Raw genomic sequence first — 27,742 nt, 5'->3', positions numbered from 1 at the left:
GAGCATTTTTGTAGTCTAATAGTCGTCTAAATGGCTAAAAAAATTGTCTAAAAATGGGGGTAAAAAGTCTAAAAATGAAAGTTTTTAGACTAAGTTTTTAGGCTTGGATTAGACGTTGAAACAACGTCTAATCTAATTAAACAACGTCGTTTCCTATACTGTATAGACGGTCTACATTTAGACCTTGATTAGCCTGGCTAAAAAACTGCTACAAAACTTTCATTTTTAGACTATTTTGACCCCATTTTTTAGACTGTCATTTAGACGAAAATTGCTCAGTGGGTGAGAGATGCCTTCACTTCAAGGTGCATAGTATTAGTCATATGCCACCATGTGAAAGGAGTGCCATGGCTATTGTAACAATAACTGAGCCTGACGTGTTGAGAACCAATTTCACACAATGAGAAAGAGCGATAATAAAAGGGTTGGGGCCGGGGGGGTGCAGTGGAATAGACGAGGGGAACAAGAGAAAGATCGTTACGACGACATTTGAAACTATTCACTGCCACACAAGTGCTGATGCTCTGAAAACGCTCCGCTACACAATTTCAACCAGTAGTTCGATATATCAACTCATACTCTCAAGCAAGAGATAGAGTGTGTGTGTGTGTGTGTGTGTGTGTGTGTGTGTGTGTGTGTGTGTGTGTGTGTGTGTGTGTGTGTGTGTGTGTGTGTGTGTGTGTGTGTGTGTGTGTGTGTGTGTGTGTGTGTGTGTGTGTGTGTGTCGCTGAAGCAGTAAAATCTAACATGATCGTACCTAATCTCCTACTGTGCTGTTCTCGTATAGCTCACAGTCCCCTGCCAATCCCACAACCTTTACAGCACAATGCCAGATGGTGGTGCAAGTTAGAAAATATCCAATGATTTCCCCCCCTAAAAATCATGTTTTATAGAACTTGTCTGCTGAGATGAGAGCAGATTAAAAGATGGTTCATCTCATTCTTTCTAGCTCCTGTTTGCACTGCATGAGATTATGAATAGGCAGAGGCAGATGGAGACCCAAATAGAATATTAACTAGAAAAAGTGCCCTTCTGGGCACAGGTCTCCACAAAATCTGTAGGTGTACTGTCCAAAAACTTGTTTTGCACAAAGCGGCCTCCTGGTGGCGCTATAACAGGCCGTTCTGGAAATTTTGGGGCAGAGGTTCATCGTTGGCATCCAGGGAGTGTGTGTGCAAAATGTGGCATCGACCGGGTTAACGGTGCCGGAGATTAGCTGTTCACAGACGGACACACGGACGGACGGACACACGGACGGACGGATGGACGGAGTGCAAAACATACTCTCTCCCCATGCCTTCGGCCTGGTGGAGACAATAATGGTGTCGCTTTAGAGATGTTGAGGTACTTTGCACATACCTGAATTTGTCCTCTGCATTTACCTACTGTAGGAAGCAGTGGACTGGACACTAGATCAGTGGTTCTCAAACTTTTCGGGTTGAAACCCAAAAGAGAGATTAGACGTTTGCCCGGCCGCCGGAACCCATAAAAATAGCAGATCTACAAGCTCACAACACGTAGCTTCGCGCCTCCTTACGAGCTTGTAGATCGGCTATTTTCACGACTTCTTCATTATTTATAGTTATGAAGTTTCTTAGATTTAATAATAATAATGGCTTGCGTTTTCATAGTGCTTTTCTATGCACTATACGTGCCTACTCAAAGCGCGTACAATGGTCCATTCATTCATACATTGGGAGGTGAAGCGGCGAATAGTCGACGCCAGTGTCCTCACTTCCCACATCCACACACAGACAGGAGGAGCCGGGTTTTGAACCGCCGACCCATGGATCATTGGTATATGGATCATATACCGGTGTGTGTGTATATATATTGAAACCTTGCGATCTCGGCAATGCTGCCGAGATCTTTTTTTTTCCTATAATTTTTGTCCCACAATTTTGTAACCCATTTCTTACCCCTGTGTCAATTATCTAATGTGATCACACCCTCCGCCAACCTAGCCCATTCTGGGCGGGAACCCCTATTGGTGTTCTAACCCTTCTGGACGGGAACCCCTCTTGGGGTTCTGTACAGTATGTACAGTATTCAAAAATGTAAAAACTTTGATGCTGCTATATAAATATGTGAAGTTTTTCAGAAAGCTTAGGTCAGGATTTAGAGGGCTTTTTAGAATCGGCCTCAGTCCAAAATGGGCTAGTCCCCATATATGGGGGAAATGGGTTTCCCTGGTTGGACGTAGCACATAGAAGGAACACGTTATTCCAACCAGTTCCTTTCCCCTCCATCAGGCAACCCGGCTAGCCAGGCGGAGGCAGTTTAGAGACCATGATTACTGCATGTTTTTGTGAGGCTACCTACCCTAGGGGACACGGGGAGAACATGCAAACTCCACACAGAAGGGCCCTTTCGCCAACCCCACCTCGGGTATGGGCACTGATGACGCGGAGGAGGAAACACGCCACCAGTGTCCCGAGCGGGAATCGAACCCAGGACTTTCTAGCTGTGAGGCGACAGCACTACCAACTGTGCCACCGTGCCCCTCGCATATTACATTTTAAATGTAGGAAAATACTTTTTTTTTACTCGAGTTGTGACCCACAAATGGGTCCCGACCCACTGTCTGGGAAACAGTGCTGTAGCCTACATACTGTAAATAGAGTGGAGGGGGCGGGTCTTAGCGCTTTTATTTTTATGGTGGAACACAAACACCGTCCACTGTGCTGAATGAAGTAAAAATTGCATAAGAATTGCATAACACAAATTCTCCTTAAACGTACAATGTATTCAAAGGAAGAATCAGAGCATAACAAAGCTGTAGGCTGTAGCATTATTGGGACTCATTCAACTATCTCCATTTTAACTCACCTTTCAGGATTCGTTCCTAATATTAGAATAAGAAATGACGTACCAATATACTGGCGCGCTACGAGCTTGTAGGTCTGCTATTTTCTTCAAATTGTGAAAATATTTATTTCAGAAAACTGGAGGATTTAGAAGATTTTTTTTTTAAATTTCGAGGTCGGGCCTAAATGGGTTAAATCACGCTTACCCTCGTTTTTTTCCGCTGACCTCACGTCGACCACTCGGCGGCGCCGTTCTCGTTTTCAATTTCTGTTTTCCCGATATGCACGACAGGCCGGGACCAAAAGAAACCAACCGCTCATTAGATGCAATGCAAAAGTGTTCACAGCAGGAAGAAGAGGGTTTAGAATGGATGTTTACTGGGATCTCTACCTCTTGAAAAATATACCATGGTTTATGTTGTGCGTAAACAATTATAGCGATTCTTCCATAACTTTATACAATCCGTCCCTTGCGGCGCCCCTTGCATCGGCGGCCCGGACGTACATTCCACGGCAGTGGACAGATTATGGCATAACCCTGGGAACTTTTGGACAATTAGCTATGACTGCCTTTTATGGGCTACACAGTCCTGCAGAAATTGTATCCTCCTGGAACGTAACGGATCCACTGAAAAGCCCTTCGAATGGCCGTGTGTTTTATGATTCATCTAAAAACAAAAATGTATTCACTTAAAGGAGCATTCCACTCATTTTCAACATTTTACTATGTCATTAATGTACCTTAGAGCTGTTGTGTGGAAATAATAAAAAGTCCCCCCGATTCTGTGTTTCCTAGAACTAGAGGTCTGAAAAAAATCATTAACATGGTGAAACGCATCTTGATGACATCATCAAGATGTGTTTCACCATGTTAATGATTTTTTTCATAATTACATTTCTAGGAAACACAGAATGGGGGGACTTTTTATTATTTCCACACAACAGCTCTAAGGTGTATTAATGACATAGTAAAATGTTGAAAATGGGTGGTTTTCCCCTTTAAGGTCACAAATGACAAAGGAGCACTGTGGTAGTATTGTAAGCAGTTGGTATAAATTAAAACTTAATGGGATGTTAACTTAAAGGTCCTATAACACGCCCTCACGTTGTGAGCTTGTAGATCTGAGAAAAAACCCAAAAATCATCTCTAAAAAAACTCAGCTTCCCATCATGCACCTGTGCACAGTGTGAAGCTCAACAGCGACACTTTGTCACCTGTTGGTACTAAACAGACAGACAGACAGACATAGGGAGCCTAAACAGACAGACAGGGAGACACATTGCTGTTCAATGATCAGTGACTGCACCACGCAAACATACAGGAGAAAAACTAACACAAGAGGAAGGCTATTGGCAGACCATTCTGGTCAAAACGTTGTACACAATACATTTCACCTTGGGAGCATCAAAGACAATGTTTGGATATCAATTATCTTTTCTCTTTCAATAATATGTTGTCCTTCTCAATCAGTGATGTAAACACACATGTTCCAGACATTGTATGCATGCACTAAATGCATCCTCTTAATAGGTTCCGCGCCATTGACGTTGATCAATGGCAATTGAAGCCTGTTTTTTTATACTATACGCTTAACGCCATTGCCGTAGATCAATGGCAATTGCGCTTTTATAGTGCATTCGATCGATCAAGCCATAATGCTACTTACGTTAGCATCGGGTAGCTAGCTGGTGTCACAAGACTCACTCACCCATCTTAGATCATCGGCACCATAATAATCCATAATCTGTTTCTTTCAATCGCCTGTATCTCCTATTCCTTGTCCCAGATGGCATTTTTGGTCAAAACAGCGTTTCTTTGATGGCACAGAGCCGGCGATGAGGAGCCCTCCAGTGCCCCGGCATAGATCCATATTGTAAACAACAGTTGAATGAGACCCGTTAAACTTACTAGGATAAGTCTACTTCCGGAAGTCTGGAAATTTGGCTTTTCAAAATAAGAGCTCAACTGGACAAAATGCTGGCGTGGACTAGATCCAAATTTTTCAATAAATGCTAGCGGGCTAAGTGTTAAAAGACTGCGCAGACAGACATTCTTTGTTCAGAACAGAGTGTCACCATGGCAACTCTCATACGGTTCTGTAACACACATCATTTAATCAAATAACCCTAGCAAAATGTTCCTCATTACTCCCTAACCCTTTGGAGTTAGTCACCGCCAACCTCCAGTTCACACGTCGCCCACGCTTAACTTCTGAGCTTCTTTCTCTCTCTCCAGTGAACGCTCCAGCTAAAAGATGTAGGGTGACATTACACTGCAGCAAGGATCCACCCTAAAGGCACAGTTATTCTTTGTTAAGGATCGTGTTGCAAGACAAAACACCGGCAGATTTGTGTCACTGGGTGGCAAACTGTTGCCAAAATCTGGAATACATATTGAGTCAATGGAGCCGAGTGGACAAGCATAGTATGAACTATTTCTGAATGATTGAGACCATTGTAAAATAATCGCTTCTGGAAAATACCGGTAAAAGAAGACATATATTAAATGACATGTCAATGTGTTATACTGTAAGTTATAACACTATTGTCTGCTGGGTTGCTTTTATGTGTGCACTCTACAATTTCATAGAGGCATCTAAAGAGCACAAAGTAAGTTTCTGAACGTGCCAAGTATCGCAAGACTGTCCATCATTTCCTGTCTGACAACAAAAATGTCGCGATACCTCCGAGACAGAAACGATACCTGCCGCTGTTTAGATGTCTCAATCAGTGGCGGTCTTATGTTTCAATCGATTCAATTGAAATGGGCCTCGAATCTCCAGGGGCCTCCAGGGGCCTAAACAAAAATAGTAGTAATATTGCATTGCATCGCAGCCTTCCAATCAGCCTTGTCAATTATTCGGCCTCATCCTGTACGTTCACTTACCACTAGTTGGTAGCAGCTAATAATCACTGTCATGTCACATTGACCTGCTGTTTGTTTGTAATTGTTCCCACTTCCCGCAGTGTGTGCACTCACTGCACTAGCAGAGCTGAGAGTTGCGATTGTATCATTGTATTGCATATGCTGCCTCCCAGGCCAGTTACCTTACAGTAATTTCAAGACAAAGTATAATTGTTTAATCAAGCTTCTTTTGTGTATTCTTCTACTTGGCTGTGCTGTATGCTGTTCATGCTTTGAAGTCCGATAATACACACTGATAAAAAAAAAATATATATATATATATATTTTTTAAATAATTATTAATTATTAAAATTATGACGTCATGAACGGGGCCTCCCGATCCTTAAGGCCGCCCCTGGTCTCAATTTATTAGAAATCAACCTGTGATGTGACTTCTATTATATTCCCGAACCGATTATATGACAATGGTCTAATCTGTACAAAAGGCTGACTAGTGTGAACTAGGTTCAGTGTGCTCGTTGTGTAATCAATGACAATGAACAAACCTGCAGGTAGTTAGTGAATTAGACTTGTCTCTGTTTCTCCTCTTGCCTCAGTCAGACGAGAAGTGTGTTCCAGTTCACATCAAGTTATTGTTGCTCTAACAGTGCTCAAGTCTATCTTCAGTGTGTGTGCGTTCATGCAAAATGTAAGTATATTTATTTATGCTTTTTATTTGAGTGTGCTCTTTGTGCACAGAACGTTGTGTTCTGTAACACCGTGCACGTCGGCAATGGTGTTTGTTTGATTGACAGTAGCCCGACGGGAGCGAGTGTTTCTTTGTTTCTCTGTATGTAACTAGGAATAGAGGTTAATTTCATTATAAGTGCATTGAAGCCCGGTTTATATTTACACTGTTTGAGGCTGTGAAACACTGATGTTTATTTCATAATGTAGGCCTATATTGTTCCACAGTTTGTTGGATGGCCCATTGTTCATGTGTAATTGAACAATGGGCATTAGGCCTATATTCATAGTGCATTCTGATAAGTTATGTTTATAATAATTAATGTTGTGTGCATACTGCTTGTTGATAAGCATCGTCATGGTGATGTTTTATTTCATAGGTTTGTGTGATCTGCGCAAAAGGACAGTTAACCCATTTTGGGCGGGAACCCCTTTTGGTGTTAAACATTATGTTATAATTTAGCTATTGAAAAATAGCAGATCTACAAGCTCATAGCGCGCCACCGAGTGGCGCGCTACGAGCTTGTAGGTCTGCTATTTTTGAAAAATCGTGAAAATATTTATTTCAGAAAACTGGAGGATTTAGAAGAGTTTTTTTAAATTTTGAGGTCAGGCCTAAATGGGTCAAATGATAAGGGACAATATCGGTGGCACCCAACTGTACAGTATTCATGATGTCCAGTGTGCAGGCATGATGCCTTTGTCAGATGTGTTATTGTTTACTGTAATTAGTGCCGGTGTGCAAATCGAACCACTTGAAGGCTTTGTTTGTTTCTATTGCAAAGTCAATATAGCAGGGAGCAATAATTAGTTAATTTTTAAGCCATCATAATGATGAAATCTATCGTCAAATGTCTTATGTTTTATTTTTAAGACATGTGAAGCATTGTCTACTATGTCTAGTATCCCGTAAAACGCTTGGCATGTTTTTGTGATAATTTATTTAGTTTGAGGCAACTGTGCCAAAGACAAATTTCCTCTTCGCGACAATGAAGTTTCCCCTGATCTTTAACTCATAGAATGTACTGATTTATCGTGTTTTTTTTTTTCATGAAATCCTGGAGCGTCAAATACTGATTTTACGTGTTATTTAGCTTCCTATTAATTAATATCATTATAATAGTGACTTACGCGGATCGGGGCTCTCGTCCGATTGGCAGCTCTCGGCTCAATTGGCTTTGCCTGGTGGGTTATTAGCGACTTTAAGCAACGACGGATACGGCAGTCGGCTACGGCGACCGGAAATGGATCAGTGCTCGATACATAAACCTGCTCTCCGTCGCAGCCCTTTCTACTACGGGGGAACCTACACTTACACGTAGTGTCTACAACGCCATGTCATAACCATGTTTATTGAAATTATAGCTGTCATACATTTATCACCTCTCTTATGCTGTGTAATGTGTTGGCATGCTCTGAATGAAGAAATAACACTAATATACCATATGTCATATTAACCATGTTTATTAAAACGGTTTTAGAATAACACAGATTGCTCCAACACCTTCCTCTTTCCACTGCTGATCATGTCCAGCGCATGTAAGAATTAAGCAATATCGGCAAGTTAGCTGACGCGCGACGGGGTGTTTTAAAAAAAAGTGTTTATGTTTGACACATGCTGCATAGACGCGTCACCATGGGAACCAATGTCGCCATCGCTGACGGCTGTTTGCTTAACGATTTTGACAGCTACGGCGACGGCGTCATAGCCGCCGTACTTCCGCATAGCGTCGCCGTCCTGAAACAGTCGTTGCTTAAAGTCCCTATTGTGGTGGGAACGACCCACCACAGGAACGACCCTGGAGGCATTTCTAGGCCTTTTTGCTCGTATTTTAGGCTCAGATCGCGATGAACGTAGTGTGCATGTTTAGCGGATCAATAGTAAATCCATGTCGCCACCTGGTTAATTATTATTTGATTGATTGATTGATTACTTTATTGAAAAATACATTTCAAAAGGATAGAGTCACAAGAAAGCCGTTAGGCTTGTTTCCGTTGTGGTCCTCTTGGGGAAAGGGGAAGGGGAGCAACAATACAATACAGACACAAACACAAATACCTTTGTATTTTGCCAGGAGACAAAAAAACAAACATAAAACAAAAACACAAAACAGAACAAATAAAACTGGATTTATTTTCCTTTGTTTCCCCTTTTTTCCATTTATGCTAAGGCTATCTATTCTACACTAAAAAAGTCAGTATACTTAAAATTAAAAATTAGGACATGTTATCAGCTAACCATCTTTTTAATGTGGATTTAAAGTTTTCAAAGGAACTGATCAAGCCATTCCACTGAACTGCTGCCAAGTATAGGAATGATGTTTTTCCCATATTGCTGTGAAAATGGCAGGGTTTGAAATCAGTAGGGCTCCCTCTGGTGTAGTGCCTGTGAGTATCACTTTGAAAAGTAGTCACTGAAATATTTGTGTGCTACATTTTTTCTAATCCTGTGAACTAGACACATTTTAAATTGGGATACTCTCTCCTCCACTTTAAGCCACCCCAGACTGGTGAAGTGGGCAGGGAGAAGATGAGTTCTAGGATGCAACTTAAGGATCACTCTAACACCAATTTATTTTGGGAGGTTTGGAGTTTCTTCTTGAGGGTCATAGAAATGCCATTATACCAAGATGTACAGGCATAGTCAAATTGACATTGTACAAGAGCCCCAGCCAGGATCTTTAGGGTGTTTGTATCTAAAAGGCTGGATATTCTAGCTAAAAAAAAATTGTTCTTTGGCTTACCTTTGAGACTACCTTTTGTGCCATATTTTCTCCTGAAAGCTTGTTGTCCAAAATGCACCCCAGGTAAGTAATGGATTCCTTGGCTGTCACCACCACTATTTTAAACCCAGGAGACTTCTTCAGTTTGTAATTTGACCCAAAAAGAATGGACTTTTACCGAGATGGAGAGACAGTTTGTTGTCTGATAGCCAGACACTAACTTTAAGGAGTTCAGCACTAAGTAGCTTTTCGACCTCTGTTTTCTCCTTATGAGAGACTACCAGTGCTGAATCATCCGCAAAAAGAAATAAGTTGCAGTCAACGGCTGACTTCATATCATTGAATTGGTTAAAATATGAATGCTTCTAAAGACCCTTAAAAAGACATTGACATTAGCGTAGCCGATTTTTCCTTCTTTTGGAAAGGGGGGGGGGGGGTGCTCTTCTATAAGCGAAAATAGAATGGGACTGAACGGTGGCAGTCGCCTAACTATCGCTACTGCCCCCTGGCGGCGGATGAGTTAAGATTATAAGGTATGGGTAAGCCCTTACACAATATCTTTCATTGCATTTTGTCTATAATTAAAACTCTCTGGGATGGATGGAATGTAATTACTAATATTTAGTTTTCTTTCTTGTATTAACGCCACAAATCCTATAGACAAAATCTTACATATCTTCAGCTGTTCCAACATTTGAGAGGACATAAAGAGTTAGCCTGGCATGGCTAATTCTTCTGACTCAATTACCTTTCCTCCAGCACCACCCTGGGGCCAGAAATCCTACTTGCACACAAGATATCTCAAAATCTACGATTCCAGATTGCCATGACACTTCTGTCCAACGCTTTCATCCCAAACAAGATTGATAGATTTTCCAAACTACTACCTGAGTAACCTGAGGTGTCAGGAGTCACACGACCTTCGCTAACAGCTTTTTCTTTTGACCTTAAAATATGGTGCACTTAGTCTTTTTTTATCTTTCATTGTTTCTTCCACTTTTTCCTTTGCTGAAAACGGAGGAGTGTTTTAGAGCCTTATGGTTCACAGTGATAATTTTCCAATCACGAACAAGGCCACAGTATCGACTGCAGCTTACTAAGCCCTACAGAAATAGCTATCCAGCCCCCACCATCCAACGTCCACCACTCTGTCCTCTCCTCGTTGGTTGCTATGGTAGAAATTATCAAGTTTCTATAAAGACCCGAGACATTGATTTCTACTTTTTTTCCTCCGTATATGAGCCAACGTAACTCATCATATAATCATCCCAGAGCAATGTTCCCTGGAGAGATAGAAATGGTCTGCCAAACTCACTGAAGCTTTGAAATGTCACTGGCAATGCTGCAGAATTATGTTTCATTTAACACCACAGCAGTTATGGCACAAGGAACGAGGCACCACAGTGTTGCTATGATCTACTTAGTATAATTAATGACGACTATTAAAGGATCTCACATACGGAGCTACTGAGGGGTCGTTGAACCCGCGGTTTGGGCCTGATGTTATGTTTAGTCTTCAACGCATGCGATGCAGGCAGTTCTTTATGCATAAAAATAGATTTATTTACTTCACCGTGCAAAGCGGTATCTTTCTCGTTCCATAATCGGATGGATGCATATAGACCAGCCATCAGTAACTCCGGATCAATCCTCCCACCCAAGCTAGTGAACCTGACACTTTTATACACCGCAGCGCCCACCCCATATGGTTACACAAATTCATTAGCATGTTGCATCCATTTGGCTCCTACAAGTGCAACCAACAACAATGTACCTGCACAACCATTTAGGTTTTAGCACTGTACTGTGTGCTATTCCAAGCAATCCAAATGTATACTATATTGTGTCTTTTATACACTATTCTTTTTATAGGAGTTGAACCCTCATAATACAAATTGCAACCCATCTAGCCAATGCTCTTGATATTATTGTAACCCATCTAGCCAGATAATCTGGAAATGTTTTATAGCTACTGTACACAGTACACTCTTTTCACATAAACCCTCACTTAAGGGTTGATGATGATCTCTGTCATGGCCACAGATGGGTGAAAATACATTGAAACGTATTTTGATTGATACAAAATACAAATAGGCTACTGCTGTCAAATGTATCACATTCACAATACACAATTTTGAATGTATTTGTGATTAATAAATTCATGAATTGATGACCAAATAATAAATGATGAATTTTAAGAATAATACATATTAACTTTGAACTGCGATATACAGCATCAGCAAATGATCAAATAGTAGGCACACAAAAAACATCTTTGTTGTTGTTTCCATGGACATGGTGAATAAACGAGGCTGCACATAATATTATGCCACAACTTGAACTTTATTAAGTAGATAGCATAATTGTCTCTTGTAGTTTAGTGTAGTGTAGTGTAGTGTAGTGCAGAGGTTCTCAACCCGTGGATTGCGACCCCTCGGGGGGTCGCCAAATTATTTATTATTTTCTAATTTTATTTAAAAAGAAATTGCAACTGAATGGCTGGAAAATGGAAATGAAGAGTTTACATATAGTACACATAGTACATGCATACACCTTCCCTAATGATTATATCTGGTTTCAGTATTTATTTATGGTGTATTGTCTCTTCCACCTGCAAGTTTTCCGCCATGAATAATTTTTTTGCAAAACACGCTTTTTGCTACTACTCCGCACTCCTAACAAATTTGTCCAAACCTCACCCAAATTGATACACCATATCTCTGTAGTCATGTGATCAAGATGTTTTTGTCAAGAGTTTTTGGATTCAATTCCGATTGACTTTCAAAGTTTACAGGAGGGGCCGGCAAATTTTGTACAAAAATGCCACATATCACAAATGCAGCTCCTCATTGCTGTGAAACTTTGCACGCACACTCACAGTTGGCCAAAGAATGTCGGCAAACCTTTCACATCGGTGTCATAGTGGCACTACAACAGCCCACTTAACGTTTTGGCCAATAACTGATATTTTTCCCTGGATTCCTTGGATTCTCTCTCTCCATATACTGTAGTGTAGGCCATGGCCATATTATATTTTCCTCCATTTCCCTCCAAAACACAGTGCTACTATTCATATTGTCAAAATCTCACACAAACCGCTAATGTGATCAAGATATTTTAAATACAAAAGAAATCATAAAATACTAGATATGAAAGTGTTTTTTTTTTTTTTTTTTTAAGATTAGTTTTTGGCTTTCTGCCTTAATTGATAGTTATTAGTGAAGACAGACAGGAAAGAGGGAGAGAGAGAAGGGGAGAGACATGCAGCAAAGGCCGTCATGAACCGGACTCGAACACGCAACGCGTCCAGGCCAGAGCCTATATGTGGCATGCGCCTGGACCGCTAGGCCAGCAGGCTCCCTGATATGAAAGTATCTTGATACAAACGGGCGGCGGTGGCTCAGGGGTAGAGTGGGCGGTTGGAAACCGCAAGGTTGCCAGTTCGAACCCGGGCTCCCCCAGAGTGTGTGTGTGTGTGTGTGTGTGTGTGTGTGTGTGTGTGTGTGTGTGTGTGTGTGTGTGTGTGTGTGTGTGTGTGTGTGTGTGTGTGTGTGTGTGTGTGTGTGTGTGTGTGTGTGTGTGTGTGTGTGTGTGTGTGTGTGTGTGTGTGTGTGTGTGTGTGTGTGTGTGTGTGTGTGAATGGTAAATAAATGGTGCATTTATATAGCGCCTTTATCCAAGGCGCTTTACAGAGATTGTGCATTACATTCACCCATTCATACACACATTCATACACCGATGGCAGCGGAAACCATGCAAGGTACCAACTAGCACATCGGGAGCAATTAGGGGTTCAGTGTCTTGCTCAAGGACACTTCGACAGTAACTCTGGGGGAGCCCGGGTTCGAACTGGCAACCTTGCGGTTCCCATCCAGGCACTCTACCCCTGAGTAATGCACAATCTATGTAAAGTGCCTTGGATAAAGGTGCTATATAAATGCACCATTTACATAATTGTTTTTCCATCGCAGCCAAATACAAAAGTATTTCAAATGCGTATTTTAAATACATGTATTTAAAATACATGTATTTAAAATTTGCCCATCATGGTCATGGCTATTTTCCATACAGTTTGGTTGGTTAAATTTGTCCTTCCACTAAAACACACGAATACAGCTGCTGAGAATGGACTTCGACAAAGGTCAGAATGCAGTACAATAAGCACTGCCCCAGAACGAACGAAAGAACGAAAATACATCGCTTGCATGCACCTGGGACGTACATCAATGATGTATCCCAAGGTCATCGGGGTCTCGCGAACATCATACCCCTCAAGTCCCAACTTACGTCCCAGTGGCTACCCTCGATCAGACCCACTAGGGAAAGACCAGGGCCACACAATCCGTTGGATCCACTCCGGAACTACTCTGCCGGGACTGGGAGGTACAATTCTGGCATGTGGAGGGACTAGACTCTGTGGGTTGACTCCTGTCCGGGCCCCTCCTACGTCTCACCAGGTCCACTCCTGGCGGTACTCCTGGTGCTCTTGTGCGTTGCATCAGACTCCCAACACCATACACTTCATTCAGGAGTGGTGGTTTCTTGAGCCGCAATGGTTCTGCCGGCTCCACCTGGGCAACGGTGGTACTGCAGGCTCTGCTTGCAGTACCATATACTTGATATACAGTAGAGTACACACTACAAGGTTATTCTTTATAGCGAGGTCTTAGGGCAGTGACTACATTGAAAAGGACCAGGGAAAAAGAGCCCTCTCCCCGTCCTCCATTCAACGTGATACATTGACAGTAGCCTACTGTATGACCATTACTTTGACCTGACTATACACCTCTGGAGTTAAACCGTGTAGATATAAACCTTGAACTTGGAGTGGAACATTTCTCAGCTTTATACAAGGTCCAGATTTGTTCTCACTGGCAGGTTATAGGTTTGAGATATTACTGACTTTCAAAAGGAGAGTGGTAACACTTAATGCTCCACTTGAGCAGTAAAAATTGAATTACATTCTTTCTGAGCGAGAATTAATTGCTATGTCAATCAAAACCCTTTTCTGAGACACGGTTTATTTTTTATTTTTTACCAATTTGTTCACCCCTTTTCTTAAGCTGTCAAGATTTTATATTTATAGGTAGGCTACTGGTATTGCAACGCATTGTGAGCTTGTAGAAATGATGATGAAATGTTGATGACTGGCGGTTGCTGCCTGGAAGTGGAGTATGCATGGGTCTACTCTCACTGTAATGATTTGGTGCCTATGATGACTGTATTGTCTTTTTAATATATATATATATATATATATACTGTATGTATGCATTTCCTGAATGGGAGTCTATCAAAAGCTACTTATTGTCATTATGGTTCATTGTTCTTGCCATGTCTTTGTATATTCCATCTTTTTATTTACAATAGTGTTGTGCCTGAGCTATTTTTCTTTCTTTCTTTTCTTTTCTTGTTTGTTGTTATGTTCTTGTTGTGTAATGTCTGTGTTTATTGTCCTTAAATTTGTTAAAACCAATAAATATACTTTATAAAAAAAAATGTTGATGACTGAATGTTGATTAAATAGGGCATTCATTTACACAAGTTGAAATATGGAGATACAAGGCTGTATATAATAAACTCTGTTAACAGTTACTCCGCCAGCATTTATTAATACATGATACGTGATATAATTCACACCAGCATTTTTTCCCTGTTGAGCTCTTATTTTTGAAAAGCCACATTTCCAGACTTCCGGTCGAGATCGTATGTTAGGAGGTTGGACGATGCGTAGTCACATCCTGTGTATCGATCAGACCTAACCGAGTGCAGTGGAAGGCTTCGCAGCGTCGGCTCCCTGCCGTGGAATAAACCTTGTTTTGACCAAAAATGCCATCTGGGACAAGGAATAGGAGATACAGGCGATTGAAAGAAACAGATAGAAGGGGTGTTTATGGTGACGACGATACAAGATGGCGCGACCCAGTGTTATAACAGCTAGCAACCCGATGCTAACGTGAGTAGCATTATGACTTGATCAATCAAAAGCGCAAAAAAAAAGCCCAATTGCCATTGATCTATGGCAATGGCGTTAAGCGTAGCATTAATTAATTGCTTTTAATTGACGTAGATCAACGCTCATGGCGGATTTTGGGTTAAATATAATTATAATGTCACACATAGCCTACACTTGTGGATGCCCACACGTGGGGTTATACCAATCCAGTTTTGGTTCATAAAAGGAGATACTGCACACATTCCCCTAGCATTCAGATCAGATTTTAAAAATAAGTTAAATATCTCATGTCACTTGCTTTTTGATTCAACACATTGAAATCTTTCATACACATTTTTTTTTACTTTTTATTATACAGTCTTGTAAAATGTATTTCATATGATGTAATGTATTTTATGTGTGGACCCCAGGAAGAGTAGCTTCTACTAAGGTAGTAGCTAATGGGGATCCAAATAAACAAAACAAAAACAAAAAATCCTGCAGCAATCTTTCATTACCATGCAAGTATGTTCTGGCCTGGAATCTTTAGCTGAGGAGGATGTGATTTACTCTTACCGATAGCCTGTTTATGTGCCTGTTTGTCCATCTCCTCATGGCTAACTGCCAATTCTGTACTGGCCATATATGGAGTGTGTCTTGAGTGTACAGAGGTCAGATCAACATATGGAATGTCAGAACAGATCATATATGAAGATCTAAGGGTGGCAGCGTCTTGAGTGTATAGGGTTTGATGAGGGCCCAGGTGTAACAGTGTTATATAATTACACAAAATATGATACAAATAAGTGCTTATATCTGACTTAATTCTCCATGGTTCATGTGTATAGGAATACATAGTGCATTAGAGGTCACAGCTCCTTTAAGTCTCCTCCTTTTTCCCCTGTATAAATGTCCTGCCACACCCATAGAGTATATAAAAGGATAGAGACTGAACTGGCACGAAGCTCCGCCCCCCCAGCTATTCATGTCAGTGGAAGTTGCCTCACTGGCCCCTTGAATAGCCTCACTGGCCCCTTGAATAGCCTCACTGGCCCCTTGGCCACACCTCCACCTCTTCCTTCTGTACTTCCGTCTTGGAACCTAGGACAAATAAAGAGGATGGTGCACGGAGGTGCGGCCCACTCTCCTGCGGGAGGTTTGCACATGCTCAGTGTAAACAGGAACTGCGATGATGGAGTGTTCCAGCAGAGGTGCTAGATAGAAAGCTCATAACTTTCATGTAAATAATGAGATCCAGAACAGTTGAGAATTAAACAGCAGTCACCCTTCCCTTTTCAAATGTTTTATATCATCCACAGCACTTGAATGAACAGTATCCATGTTTCTTTGTCATTTCACAAAAATAAAAGTTTGACACATGTACTAATTAAAGAACATGGAAAATCCACAAAAGAAAATATACAAAAGCATTAACATTTAGTAAATGTACTTGTCCTTTATCTTTCAGTCTGTTATACACAACATTTCTTTCCACAGTTATGAAATTGACTTACTTTTTAAAATAAAAACAAAATCAACTTTGTACTATTCTCTTTTTGTGATATCCTTTTTATTATTTCAGTTCAGGGTCAGCAACTCTCATGCACCTCTAGCACCTCTGCTGGAACACTCCATCATCGCAGTTCCTGTTTACACTGAGCATGTACAAACCTCCCGCAGGAGAGTGGGCCGCACCTCCGTGCAGCTTCCTCTTTATTTGTCCTAGCTTGGAACGAGGTGGGTGTCTTTGTTGACTTCTCTGTATAACATAAGAATTGTACTTGCAAATTGATTTATACAGTGTTTGTTTAACTCTGTTTAGAGAGGAGTCCTTGCACTACTAAGAACTAACGGGGAGACGTGTCTGTTGTTATTCTTTGTCAGGTATATGTTACGTTTTATTATTTGTTGTGTTACTGTTGCTCTTGCTTCTGTACTTCCGTCTTGGAACGAGAGAGGAGTCCTTGCACTACTAAGAACTAACGTGGGTCAGACCCAGCCTGTTGTTATTCTTTGTCAGAATAAACGGAGGTTGTCTCTAGAGTTCTGGGTCCGTCTAGTCCCTTCAACACAACGCAGAGAGAGACAGACTACACCGGTTACACTGGTATAGGTAGTTTTCGGCGGCTGCCAGGTGCGGCTGCACTAATAACAACAACAACAACAATTGAGTACTTTTTCCACCACTGCAAGTCAGGAGGTTACCTTTGTGATGTCCACGGTTAGCCCACCCACCCGGCAATTTTAAAACGTTTTAGATTCTAAATTGGCCCTAAATTGCAGTTTTTATAGTAATAGCACTGCCTGGTTCTCTAATGAAGAACAGTCCTTAAGTGTACCAATTAAAGCCTGAAATGTGAGTTTGGCCAATCCAACACTCTTATGCCTTATTCATTCTCCGTTGTGCAACAAAGTATGTCTTTAGTCAGCCATAGAGCATGATGCGCGCACACACACACACACACACACACACACACACACACACACACACACACACACACACACAGTGGGCAATAACACGACTATATCAGATAAGATAATGATCAAATATATCAAATAATGATCAGTGCCAAGCCCTTTAGTGCAACCCACAGACTACTCTGGAGGTAATAGGTTTGTCGGATGTATCAAAAGACATGCCCACAGTCATGGATTCAAATCTTCTATTTAATGAAAACCTCGATAATTGATCCGTGAGAGTATAGGTATTCTCTTTGTTTTAATCCCCCTTTCCTTTGAAACTTAGCAGATCTACAAGCTCATCACATCCCGTGCTACGAGCTTGCAGATCGTGAAATCGTGAAAATGTGTGCAAATCTTTGAATATATATTCTTTCACAGTGAACATTTTTAACACAAATATTTGCTTCTGGGGGGTCCCTGGAACAACATGTTTTGAGATGGGGGTCCGCGGCCAAATACAGATAATTCTGGGGGTCGTTGACATGAAAAAGGTTGAGCACCACTGACATAGAAACATGGGGTTTTTTGTTTTGTTTTTTCCCGAAAACCGTCATGATTGAGAAGAAATTTGTAGAATCAGTTCCCATGTCTAAATTAATTAGAATGAAAACTAACCACTTTGTGTATAGTGTCAACTTTGACATCAAATTTTGATTTCGTTTTAGGCATAGCCTTTTGAATAACATTTCATAGATTGTCTTTTTTTTCGCCTGAAAAAAAAGTTGAAAAGTTGTAGCTTTAGTGTAGTTTTAGTCGCCTAAATATCATAAGATTTTAAGCAACTAAATCTAGAGTTGATTTAGTCGACTAAAATGTATTTGGCATTGAAATGCCTGATTTCTACTGTGTGGTGCAAAATAGCAGATCTACAAGCTCAAAACACTGACACGTTGTGAGCTTGTAGATCTTTCAAGGCCCCATATACATTAGATTAGGCATTAATGATCAGCATCATTTTCCACTCTGATACACTGTGTGTGTGTGTGTGTGTGTGTGTGTGTGTGTGTGTGTGTGTGTGTGTGTGTGTGTGTGTGTGTGTGTGTGTGTGTGTGTGTGTGTGTGTGTGTGTGTGTGTGTGTGTGTGTGTGTGTGTGTGTGTGTGTGTGTGTGTGTGTGTGTGTGTGTGTGTTGTCTCAGACGATAAGATTCAACTTCAGATGAAACACACACTTCCAGTGCGAGCGGACAGACTAGACTGTCTTTCCATTCACAGCTACAGGAGGGAATACTGACCCAAACCACAACCTGCTGAATGCTGACCCAAACCACAACCTGCTGAATACTGACCCAAACCACAACCTGCTGAATACTGACCCAGCCCACTGGAACAACCTGCTGCTGAATCGACTTTAACAACAGCTGATGGACTTTAACTACAGCTGACTGGACTTTAACTACAGCCACGATTCACAGTGAAATTGAACTTCAGGGAACATTGTATATACTGTAGGGACTGGCTGATTTCCTGGCTTGAGTATTCGTAGCTTAACTCAAAAGACAAAATGGCTTCCAAGGTGTCTTTCTCGGAAGAGGATTTTTCCTGTCCCGTGTGTCACGACATCTTTAAAGATCCTGTCATCCTGTCGTGTAGCCACAACTTCTGCAAAGACTGCCTGCAGGAATGGTGGCGAGAGAAGGAAATAAAGGAGTGTCCCATTTGTAAGAAGAGACATTCAATAGATAGACCCATAAACCTTGCTCTGAAGAACCTGTGTGAGACCTTCGTACAGGAGAGACAGCAGAGAGCGTCAACAGGGTCTGAGGTCGAGGATCTCTGTGGTCTGCACACTGAGAAACTCAAACTGTTCTGTCTGGAATGTCACGAGGCAGTGTGCGTTGTGTGTCGAGATTCTAAAAAACACGCCAACCACCGTTTCAGTCCCATCGATGAAGCCGCTCTGGATCACAAGGAGAAAGTCCAGAAATCACTGAAGACTTTACGGGAGAAGCTAGAGGTCTTCAATGAAGTGAAAACAAAGTGTGACCAAACAGCAGAACACCTTAAGGTCCAGGCCCAGCACACAGAGACGCAGATGAAGGACCAGTTTAAGAAGATGCATCAGTTCCTAGAAGAGGAAGAGAAGAACAGGATCGCTGAACTGAGGGAGGAAGAGCAGCAGAAGAGCCAGAGGATGAAGGAGAAGATGGAGGGTCTGAACAGAGACATATCAACCGTTTCAAACAACATCAGAGCCACAGAGGAGCAGCTGAAAGCAGAACACGTCTCATTCCTGAAGAACTACAAGACCACGATGGAGAGAGTCCAGCTGACACTGCCGGACCCACAGCCGGTCTCGGGACCACTGATAGACGTGACCAAACACCTGGGCAACCTGCCCTTCAGAGTCTGGAACAAGATGAAGGACATCATCACCTACAATTCGGTCATTCTGGACCCCAACACGGTCCATCCGGTGTTATTCGTGTCTGATGATCTGACCAGTGTGAGACGTGGAGAGAGACAGCTGCTCCCTGACAACACAGAGAGGTTTGACCACTGTGTCTTTGTCGTGGGTTCTGAGGGCTTTAGCTCAGGGACTCACAGCTGGGATGTCGAGGTTGGAGTCAATACAGAATGGAGACTGGGTGTGTTAGCAGAGTCTTACCAGAGGAAGGGAGACGCACAGGGTCAATGCATGTTCATACTGTTTTATGAAGGTAAATACGCAGCAGGCTCCAGACCACTAGGGCACACAGAAACCACAGGCCCTTATCTCACACTGAAGCAGAAACCTCAGAGGATCAGAGTCCAGCTGGACTGGAACAGAGGAACGCTGTCATTCTCTGATCCTGATACCAACACACACATACACACCTTCACACACACTTTCACTGAAACACTGTTTCCATTCATTTGGACTGGTCAGCTCAACACCCCTCTTAGGATGTTACCGGGAAAGATCAGTGTAACTGTGGAATAACGTAGTTACAGATGATGATGATGATGATGATGATGATGATAAACATGATGATGTTGTTGTTGATTATAATGATGACGACGACGATAAACTATCAACACTGGTAATATTATTCATTGATGGCTACAGAGGGGCGCTAGCCCGTCCAATGCGTGGCTTTCCAAAATTATGTCATAGACCGGCCAAGTCTATGGACTTTGATGTTTGTTTGGGGCAGTAACTGATGATGTACTGTAAGACATATGGCTGATATAAATACTGTCCTCGCTGTGCCCCTCACTTCACACAAGTGTGATTTTTACTATAAATGAAAACTAGAAAGACATTTATGATACTTTTACTGTTGTACATATTTATCATACAATATAGAATAGGATCACCAATTTCCTTGTGTAATTATTGTTTTATTTAGTGTGTAAACTGTGTGTTGATGCATATTTACCTTTGATTTCTGTTTTATCTGAAAGATCTATAAATCTATCTGTCTTATTTTAAAATCTAATAAACATCTATACCACACAACGTTGGTGTTGAGTTACATGATCACATAATTATATTGGTCCCTCGTTTAAGTAATTAAAAGTTAGTTAAAGGGATATTTCACTGTCAAAAACGTTATGGGTAATTTTTATCATCTACTCATGCAAGCTTTTGTGAAGTGTGAACACCCCAGACAGTTTTAAGTGGCTCGATTCAGTATGATATTTGATAAAGCAATAAGCCACGAGAGGTCTCAGGTTACCAGTAAGCTGGGGCCTCGAGTGGCTTATTGCTTTTCTAAAACGGTTACACACATATAGCAATATTAACCTAATAAAACTATTACATTCACAAAAGTAGCTACGCTTTGCGCCACCAGAGCAAGCCACATCACGTCCTTGTTTTGCTGCAAGTAGGCTATGTGACGGGAGAATAGCGCTTGATGTCTTTACGGGGCCGCCTGGAGCCACACATTCACAGTCATATGAGCAGGGCGGCACTTAGATGCTCGCACGGCATGGGTTTGCAAGGCAATCAAGCGCTCCCCTTCCCCAGTACAGCTACAGAGATGCGGAATCAGCTGCGAATTATATAAAGTGATTGAAGGTGTGGGCAGAGTAATCTAAAAAGAGAGTGGTGACACGCAAAGCGGGTGCCTATGGGCGATAGTTCCAAACATTGCTCCTATGGCTGGAACTATTCCATTGAGATAGAATGAGCACTTCCGCATTCCATTTTTACAATGAGAGTCAACGGGAGTGTCATTACTCTCTTTTATACTACTCTGGGTGTGGGTTATCGGTGAAATTTACACCGGTCACGTGATGGTAACCAGCCAATCAGAATCAAGTATTGGGACTACCCGTTTTAGAATATTCATTTTATCCTACCCATTGTAACCGCCAACTCCATTTTAACCATGATGGATTCTTTGAAAACACCCAACGTCCAATTGGTTCTGGTGACTCATACTGCCCTCCTAATATATGTGCAAGGGCACCACCATGCTTTTTCAATAACTTTTTCCATTTGTTTTATTTTATTTTATTGTATTCATATTTTTTAGGGGATGGGCATAACGACCAATCATCAGTGAGAGAGGGATGAAGAGGGATAAAAAAAGAGATTGAGACTGAACCCATTTACCATTTCTTTTTTTAGCATCGCTTTGTGTATAGTCTACTACATTGTAGCCTGGATGCAGGCAGAACTCACATTGTTCACTTTTTTCTTTGTAACATCATCCATCCTCATCATAACCATCAATTTGGCTGGTCTATGTAATCATTTCGGTTCTGCAGCTATGATGACATTGCATCTCCCCCCTGTGCCTTGTAGTTGTAACGGCTGAAAATGAAGCAGAACTGAGATAAATTGGAGCTGACATTGTTTTGGTTATTAAATCTGAATGGCGCTATAGCTTTACTAGATAAATGCTACTCAAATGGAGATGGACAGGACAGATGACAGCACTGTAATCAATACAAACATCAGCAGTCGGCCGGCCTATTGGAGCTGACCTATTTCTTCCTTACCGCATGCTGTACACTTATGCTTGCTGTTGGTGAAGTATAGCTGTGCCACAGAAGGGGGTTATGTGGGAAATAACACACTGATGTCTGATTAGTGGGGGTAAGGAAGGACCACTGACTGACAGACAGAAAGTCCGAACTCCACCCGCCCATACCCACGTACAGTCACACACACACACATGCACACGCACACAGACACGGTTATATTATAATACAAGACAAGTATAGTCTATTGATACCTGAATTCTAATTATGAAACACTGATATTTTTGAAAATCTTTTGTTGTCTGCATTGTGTGTGTGTGTGTGTGTGTGTGTGTGTGTGTGTGTGTGTGTGTGTGTGTGTGTGTGTGTGTGTGTGTGTGTGTGTGTGTGTGTGTGTGTGTGTGTGTGTGTGTGTGTGTGACAAGTGGAGCCCAGGCGGCTGGCGTAGCCAATTAAGCACCTGTAGCTATGTACATAATTTAAATTCTTATAATGGTACAAATATTCACAAACCGATAGACCAATTAAGGCTAGAGGTAGGCCTTCCTATTTTGTTTCACATTTTTCAAAATACCGGTAGTCTTACTTAACTTTCATGGAATTCAATGGAGCACTGATCAGGCTGATATGTGGTCATACTCATTAAAAAAGGTTCTGACGTTTAAAACGTTGTGCGTAACTCTTCGGTAAGATGCCTGGCTTCAGAGTATATTTAAGGATTGACGAAACATTATGCCATCCTGACTGTAACGGCGGGCTCTCTGATTGAGCTCAGCTGTCACTAGAGCACCTTCTAAGCTTCTCTGGGAGGACTGAATTCTCCTGCGGGAAGGGCTAGAAATACACCAGGGCTCAACGTGTATATCTCTCAAAGGGTGAGGGGTTAGATCTGACTTGAGGCTTCTGGCTCCGTACGTTTCAGGGCTGCGGTCCTCTCCATGGCTGAGGGAAGTAGGGGTGCTGGGGGGGCTGTAGCACCCCCTCCCCCCAGGCACAGCCCCCCCTCGAACAGGAGAGAAAGAAAAAAAAAGAGATTTAAATATGCTGTATCACAGTATTGGCACCTTATCCTGGTTAATTGCCTGTGTCAGTTCGTTCATATATAACTTGCGTGTGGAGAGGGAAAGTAAAGGCCACGTTTGCGTGTGAAAATGCGCGAAAATGCGCGTGCATGATGCGCGTGCACGCGCATTTTTGAGGTACACGTTCAGCCCCTGCGAGTGTAAAGTACTTCCCGCGGGCCTGGTCCTCTCCTGGGTCAGCTAACTTATATTCCAATTTTTTTACCTCTTGAACTCTTGAACTTGCGGGAAGGGCTAGAAATACACCAGGGCTCAGTATCTCTCAAAGGGTGAGGGGTTATATCTGACTTGAGGCTTCTGGCTCCGTACGTTTCAGGGCTGCGGTCCTCTCCTGGGTCAGCTAACTTATATTCCAATTTTTATTTATTTTTAATTTTTTGGGGGGGGACCCCCAAAATAATTTGGCGACCCCCCGAGGGGTCGTGACCCATGGGTTGAGAACCCCTGTTCTAGGGTAATTACTGCTATTTGTTTTGCTGCCTGTCAGCATTTTTCAGGGATTTCCATGTTCAACTGAAGTTGTTTAAGTCAGCCTACACTGAGGAGCCAGTGAGCTTACATTACATTACACTACACTACTTTTCCCATATTTCAAGTTGACTGTCATAGGCTAGGCCTAGGCCTACTAATTTTACTGTCAGTTACTTTAGTTAACATTTTTCCCATATTCATATATGTTGACTTGACTGTCATAGGCTAAGCCTACTCATTTCACTGTCACTTTTCCCAGTTCAAGAGGGATAAATGCTGATAGTTTTGCTTGTGATGTGACAAAGCAATTTTCATAGAATTTTATTCCTCATACAAACATGCCATATTGCCATTGCCTGGCACTGTATCACAAATGGTATAATAAATGTGATTGAGGAATATAATATGACTTTTGTATTCTTAGATTTTTATGTTGGACATTGAGCGAAATTAAGATAATCAGATAAAGAAAAAAACGGTTAATCGATCGGTAAGCTTATCAAAACATATCAGTTAACTATTAATGCATTAATCGATAATTCCACAAAGAGCTCTGCTGCCCCACCCAAGCCCTTATATACATGTGACCTGATGTCACTGCCGCGCTGACCGTCGCCCTGGCGACGTCCGTGTGGCATCACTATCCGCACTGTCCGTTGTCGTGGTAACACTGACAAACACACGCATGCAAATTGGCAATTACTGTCAGCCAAGGGCATGACAACCTTCTTATTAAGCTGTCCAATCTACATGCACACCTTGGCATGTTTGGATGGTGTATCATCAAATAATTTTCCATAAGTTCAATGAGTGAACAAAATTAATGACTATTGTTGCGACTGTAGGTCGCAGTTAACTATGAAATTGTGCATTTCCCGTCAGCCAGTCAGTCACACCCTATATATGGTCATGCCTTGTTGTGACATCACATGATGTCATCAATATTAAGCCCATATATGGAGATCCCTGATGTCATCAGTATTGGCCAGCAACTCTACATCTCACCTCAAACCTCAACCCCTTAGATCAGGGGTTCTCAACGTTTTTGGCCGGGGACCCCCGGAAATGCTTTGGCAATGTCTCGGGACCCCCGCCCCGCCCCCTCCCGACCCCCAATATAAATTGACTGCTACAATAACCTTAAACCATTTTGGGCGGGAACCCCTTTTGGTGTTTTAAGCATTGTTATAATTTAGCTATTGAAAAATAGCAGATCTACAAGCTCATAGCGCGCCACCGAGTGGCGCGCTACGAGCTTGTAGGTCTGCTATTTTTGAAAAATCGTGAAAATAAAATTTAAAAATAAATCTTTTTTTTGGGGACCCCCTAAAATAATTTGGCGACCCCCCGAGGGGTCGCGACCCACGGGTTGAGAACCCCTGCCTTAGATCTCCATATATATAGCCCAGTTTAAACACTCTCTTTCGGGTGGGTGCCGTGAAGGGCCCTTCACAACAAAGCTTCTCCTTTTGCCTCCCAATGAACTATATTTTACACTGGTTAATATTGACAGGATATATAGTCTTAGTCGCCGTAACTTAACAGCGTGTGTTTGTGGGAGAGAGAGAGATGGAGTTTACAGTTTACCATTACTACGGTAGGAGTGGCCACCGGGCCCCCTCCTCCCGCGGGCCCTGATGCGACTGCTTCCCCTGCTTCCCCTATATCTTCGCGCCTGGCAGGAGGACTCCTCGCTCGTACTTTTGATGATTTAATCGATGATTTCCAGAGAGCCAGGTCCTCTATAGTTTTGCTTGGGCGATTGTCCTTGTGAGAGTGACGGTCCGTCGACCGCACAGCCACCAAGGAGCTCCCAGGCGCTCATAGACAGGAGTCATGTTATAAGTATGCATAGAGACTAGAGTGGCCGCCGACCGGTAGAGTGACCATGATGGCAACCGCGAGGCACCCGGGCTCCCCCAGAGTTGGTGTCGAAGTGTCCTTGAGCAAGACTCTGAACCCCTAATTGCTCCCAAGGTGCCTTGCATGGTTTCCCCCGCCATCGTCGGTGTATGAATGCGTGTGTGAATGAGTGAATGTAATGCACAAACCTATATGTAAAGCGCTTTGGATAAAAGCACTATATATAAATGCACCATTTACCATTTGCCACGTTCCTTTCAGGCAGAGTGCAGGCTCTTTGTCAGCTAGAGAGCGAAGCAGGAGAGAGAGACTGCATTGTAGGCAGTGTACTGTACAGTATGATGGTTTGATTGCATGGTAGCAGGCAGCAACCCTTGATGTGTGTGCCATTGGAGGAGGTGGGAGTGACAGGCAGTGGGTTAGCTTAGCTCGCCTGACCCAATCAATCGGCCCCTGTGGATAATTGTCATTTAGCCATTTCCCGTTCCAGACCACACACCACACACCACGCACCACGCACACGCACACGCACACGCACATGCACACACACCACACACAGTACTTAACATGCAGTTGACACCTCTCACAACATGGAAACAAATCTGAGATGTTGGACATCACTTGACTGTGTTTGCATAGATGTGTATAATTCTTATATTTGTCTTTAAATGTTTTGATGAATACAAAATGGAGGACCCTGTGTAAACAAGTCTCAGTGCTTTTTCTGGTTTTATGCTCTTAGCAGTTTTTGTATTGACCTGTAGTAGACGAGCATAGGGAGAGAGAATGGCGATTTCGTGCTAATTTGTCTAAAAGCGCCAACTTTTGCACAGATGTAGCCCAGTGCATGCTCTATTGTTTTAGCTATAGGGCACCCGAGCCAGCGACCTTCGGGGTCGCCACAGTGGCGAATCCAGATGTCCAATCCATATGGCCACCATTGATAACCTATATAAGGCAAAAAAAATAACCTATATAAGGCACTGGAGATCCTAGGAAACATGTCCAGTTTCTTGAAAAGAGCATTTTCGATTACCTCCGGTGAGGCATAACACTCACTCAGTCTATCCCATGCTTTCCTCAATGCGGCCTCAGGATTATTGACATGCACCTGACGCATCCTCCTGACGTGATTGGACGATTCCTTGCCCAACCACTTGGTTAAGAGGTCCAATTCTTCGCTGTGTGAAAGGTCAAGACCTCTGATAGCGTTAAGGAAGGAGGACTGCCATGCCCTGAAGGTCTCAGGTTGGTCGTCAAACTGGGTAAGCCCTGTAGTCACCAGCTCCCGGCTTGCTATAAACTTAGCGAAGTCTGCCATCCCAGGGGTCTTGACTAGGTCAGACGGTGTGGCATAGTGAGGAGGAGTATAGGATTGAGCGGAAGGGTTCAAAAACGTGCTTGTGCTTGCTTCTTGTGTTTTAGCATGTGGCTTAATGTCTTCCTGATAGGCCTTGTTGACATGAGGATGTGTGTTGGAGGGTGTGAATTCAGCTACTGGGGTGTGTTCTTCAGGCATTTTGATAGGCTTAGTGGTATTGGGGCTAGGTTCATCTTCGGAACCCTCGTATGCGGTTCCCCATGTAATTAACTCGCTCTTTAACTCATTCTGCTGTTCTACATATGCGCTTGTGCGATCATAAAGCTCTTTCTTTGAAGATCTCTTACTGTGTTTGCTGTGATGTGATCTTTCGTCCTCTTCAGCTGCCTCCAGCACCTCTGCCTGTACACTGGCAGCCGCTGCTTCTTTCTCGGCAGCCAATGTTTGCAATTCAACGTCCACTCTTGCCTTCTCCAGAACATTGCGTGCCTCTCTCTCAGCCTGCTCCAATCTGAGCTTAGCTTCCTTCTGTGCATATAATGCTCGCACGCGTGCTGCCTCTGCCCTAGCACG

The 27,742-nt window shown here is 42.5% G+C and overlaps 2 protein-coding genes across 5 annotated transcripts in view; both read left to right on the top strand.

Annotated features, from left to right (window-relative positions):
* Nucleotides 1-6,317, top strand: part of zfpm1 (zinc finger protein, FOG family member 1) — a gene marked incomplete at its 3' end in the record, with an annotated part of 88,821 nt that extends 82,504 nt beyond the window's left edge. Inside the window, exon 5 of the mRNA XM_079502376.1 lies at nucleotides 6,270-6,317. Within this exon, the coding sequence (XP_079358502.1) occupies nucleotides 6,270-6,317 (48 nt within the window). The remainder of the gene's footprint in view (nucleotides 1-6,269) is intronic.
* LOC306923787 (E3 ubiquitin-protein ligase TRIM35-like) lies at nucleotides 6,210-20,942 on the top strand. 4 transcript variants are annotated; one of them, XM_079502097.1, is made up of 3 exons: nucleotides 6,210-6,361; nucleotides 16,637-16,791; nucleotides 18,731-20,942. In XM_079502097.1, the coding sequence occupies exon 3, from the start codon at nucleotides 19,020-19,022 to the stop codon at nucleotides 20,436-20,438; it is 1,419 nt and encodes a 472-aa protein (XP_079358223.1). In that variant the 5' UTR covers nucleotides 6,210-6,361; nucleotides 16,637-16,791; nucleotides 18,731-19,019; the 3' UTR covers nucleotides 20,439-20,942. The 4 variants fall into 4 exon arrangements, with proteins under 4 accessions (XP_079358223.1, XP_079358221.1, XP_079358224.1 ...); XM_079502095.1 differs by having other exon boundaries at nucleotides 18,655-20,942; XM_079502098.1 differs by lacking the exon at nucleotides 16,637-16,791.
* Nucleotides 20,943-27,742: the final 6,800 nt, after the last annotated feature.

The sequence above is a fragment of the Electrona antarctica genome, assembly GCF_951216825.1.
Source record: "Electrona antarctica genome assembly, chromosome: 5".
Lineage (NCBI taxonomy): Eukaryota > Metazoa > Chordata > Actinopteri > Myctophiformes > Myctophidae > Electrona > Electrona antarctica.
The sequence above is the reverse complement of the archived record's forward strand: the minus strand, read 5'-3'. Positions and strand labels throughout refer to the sequence as shown.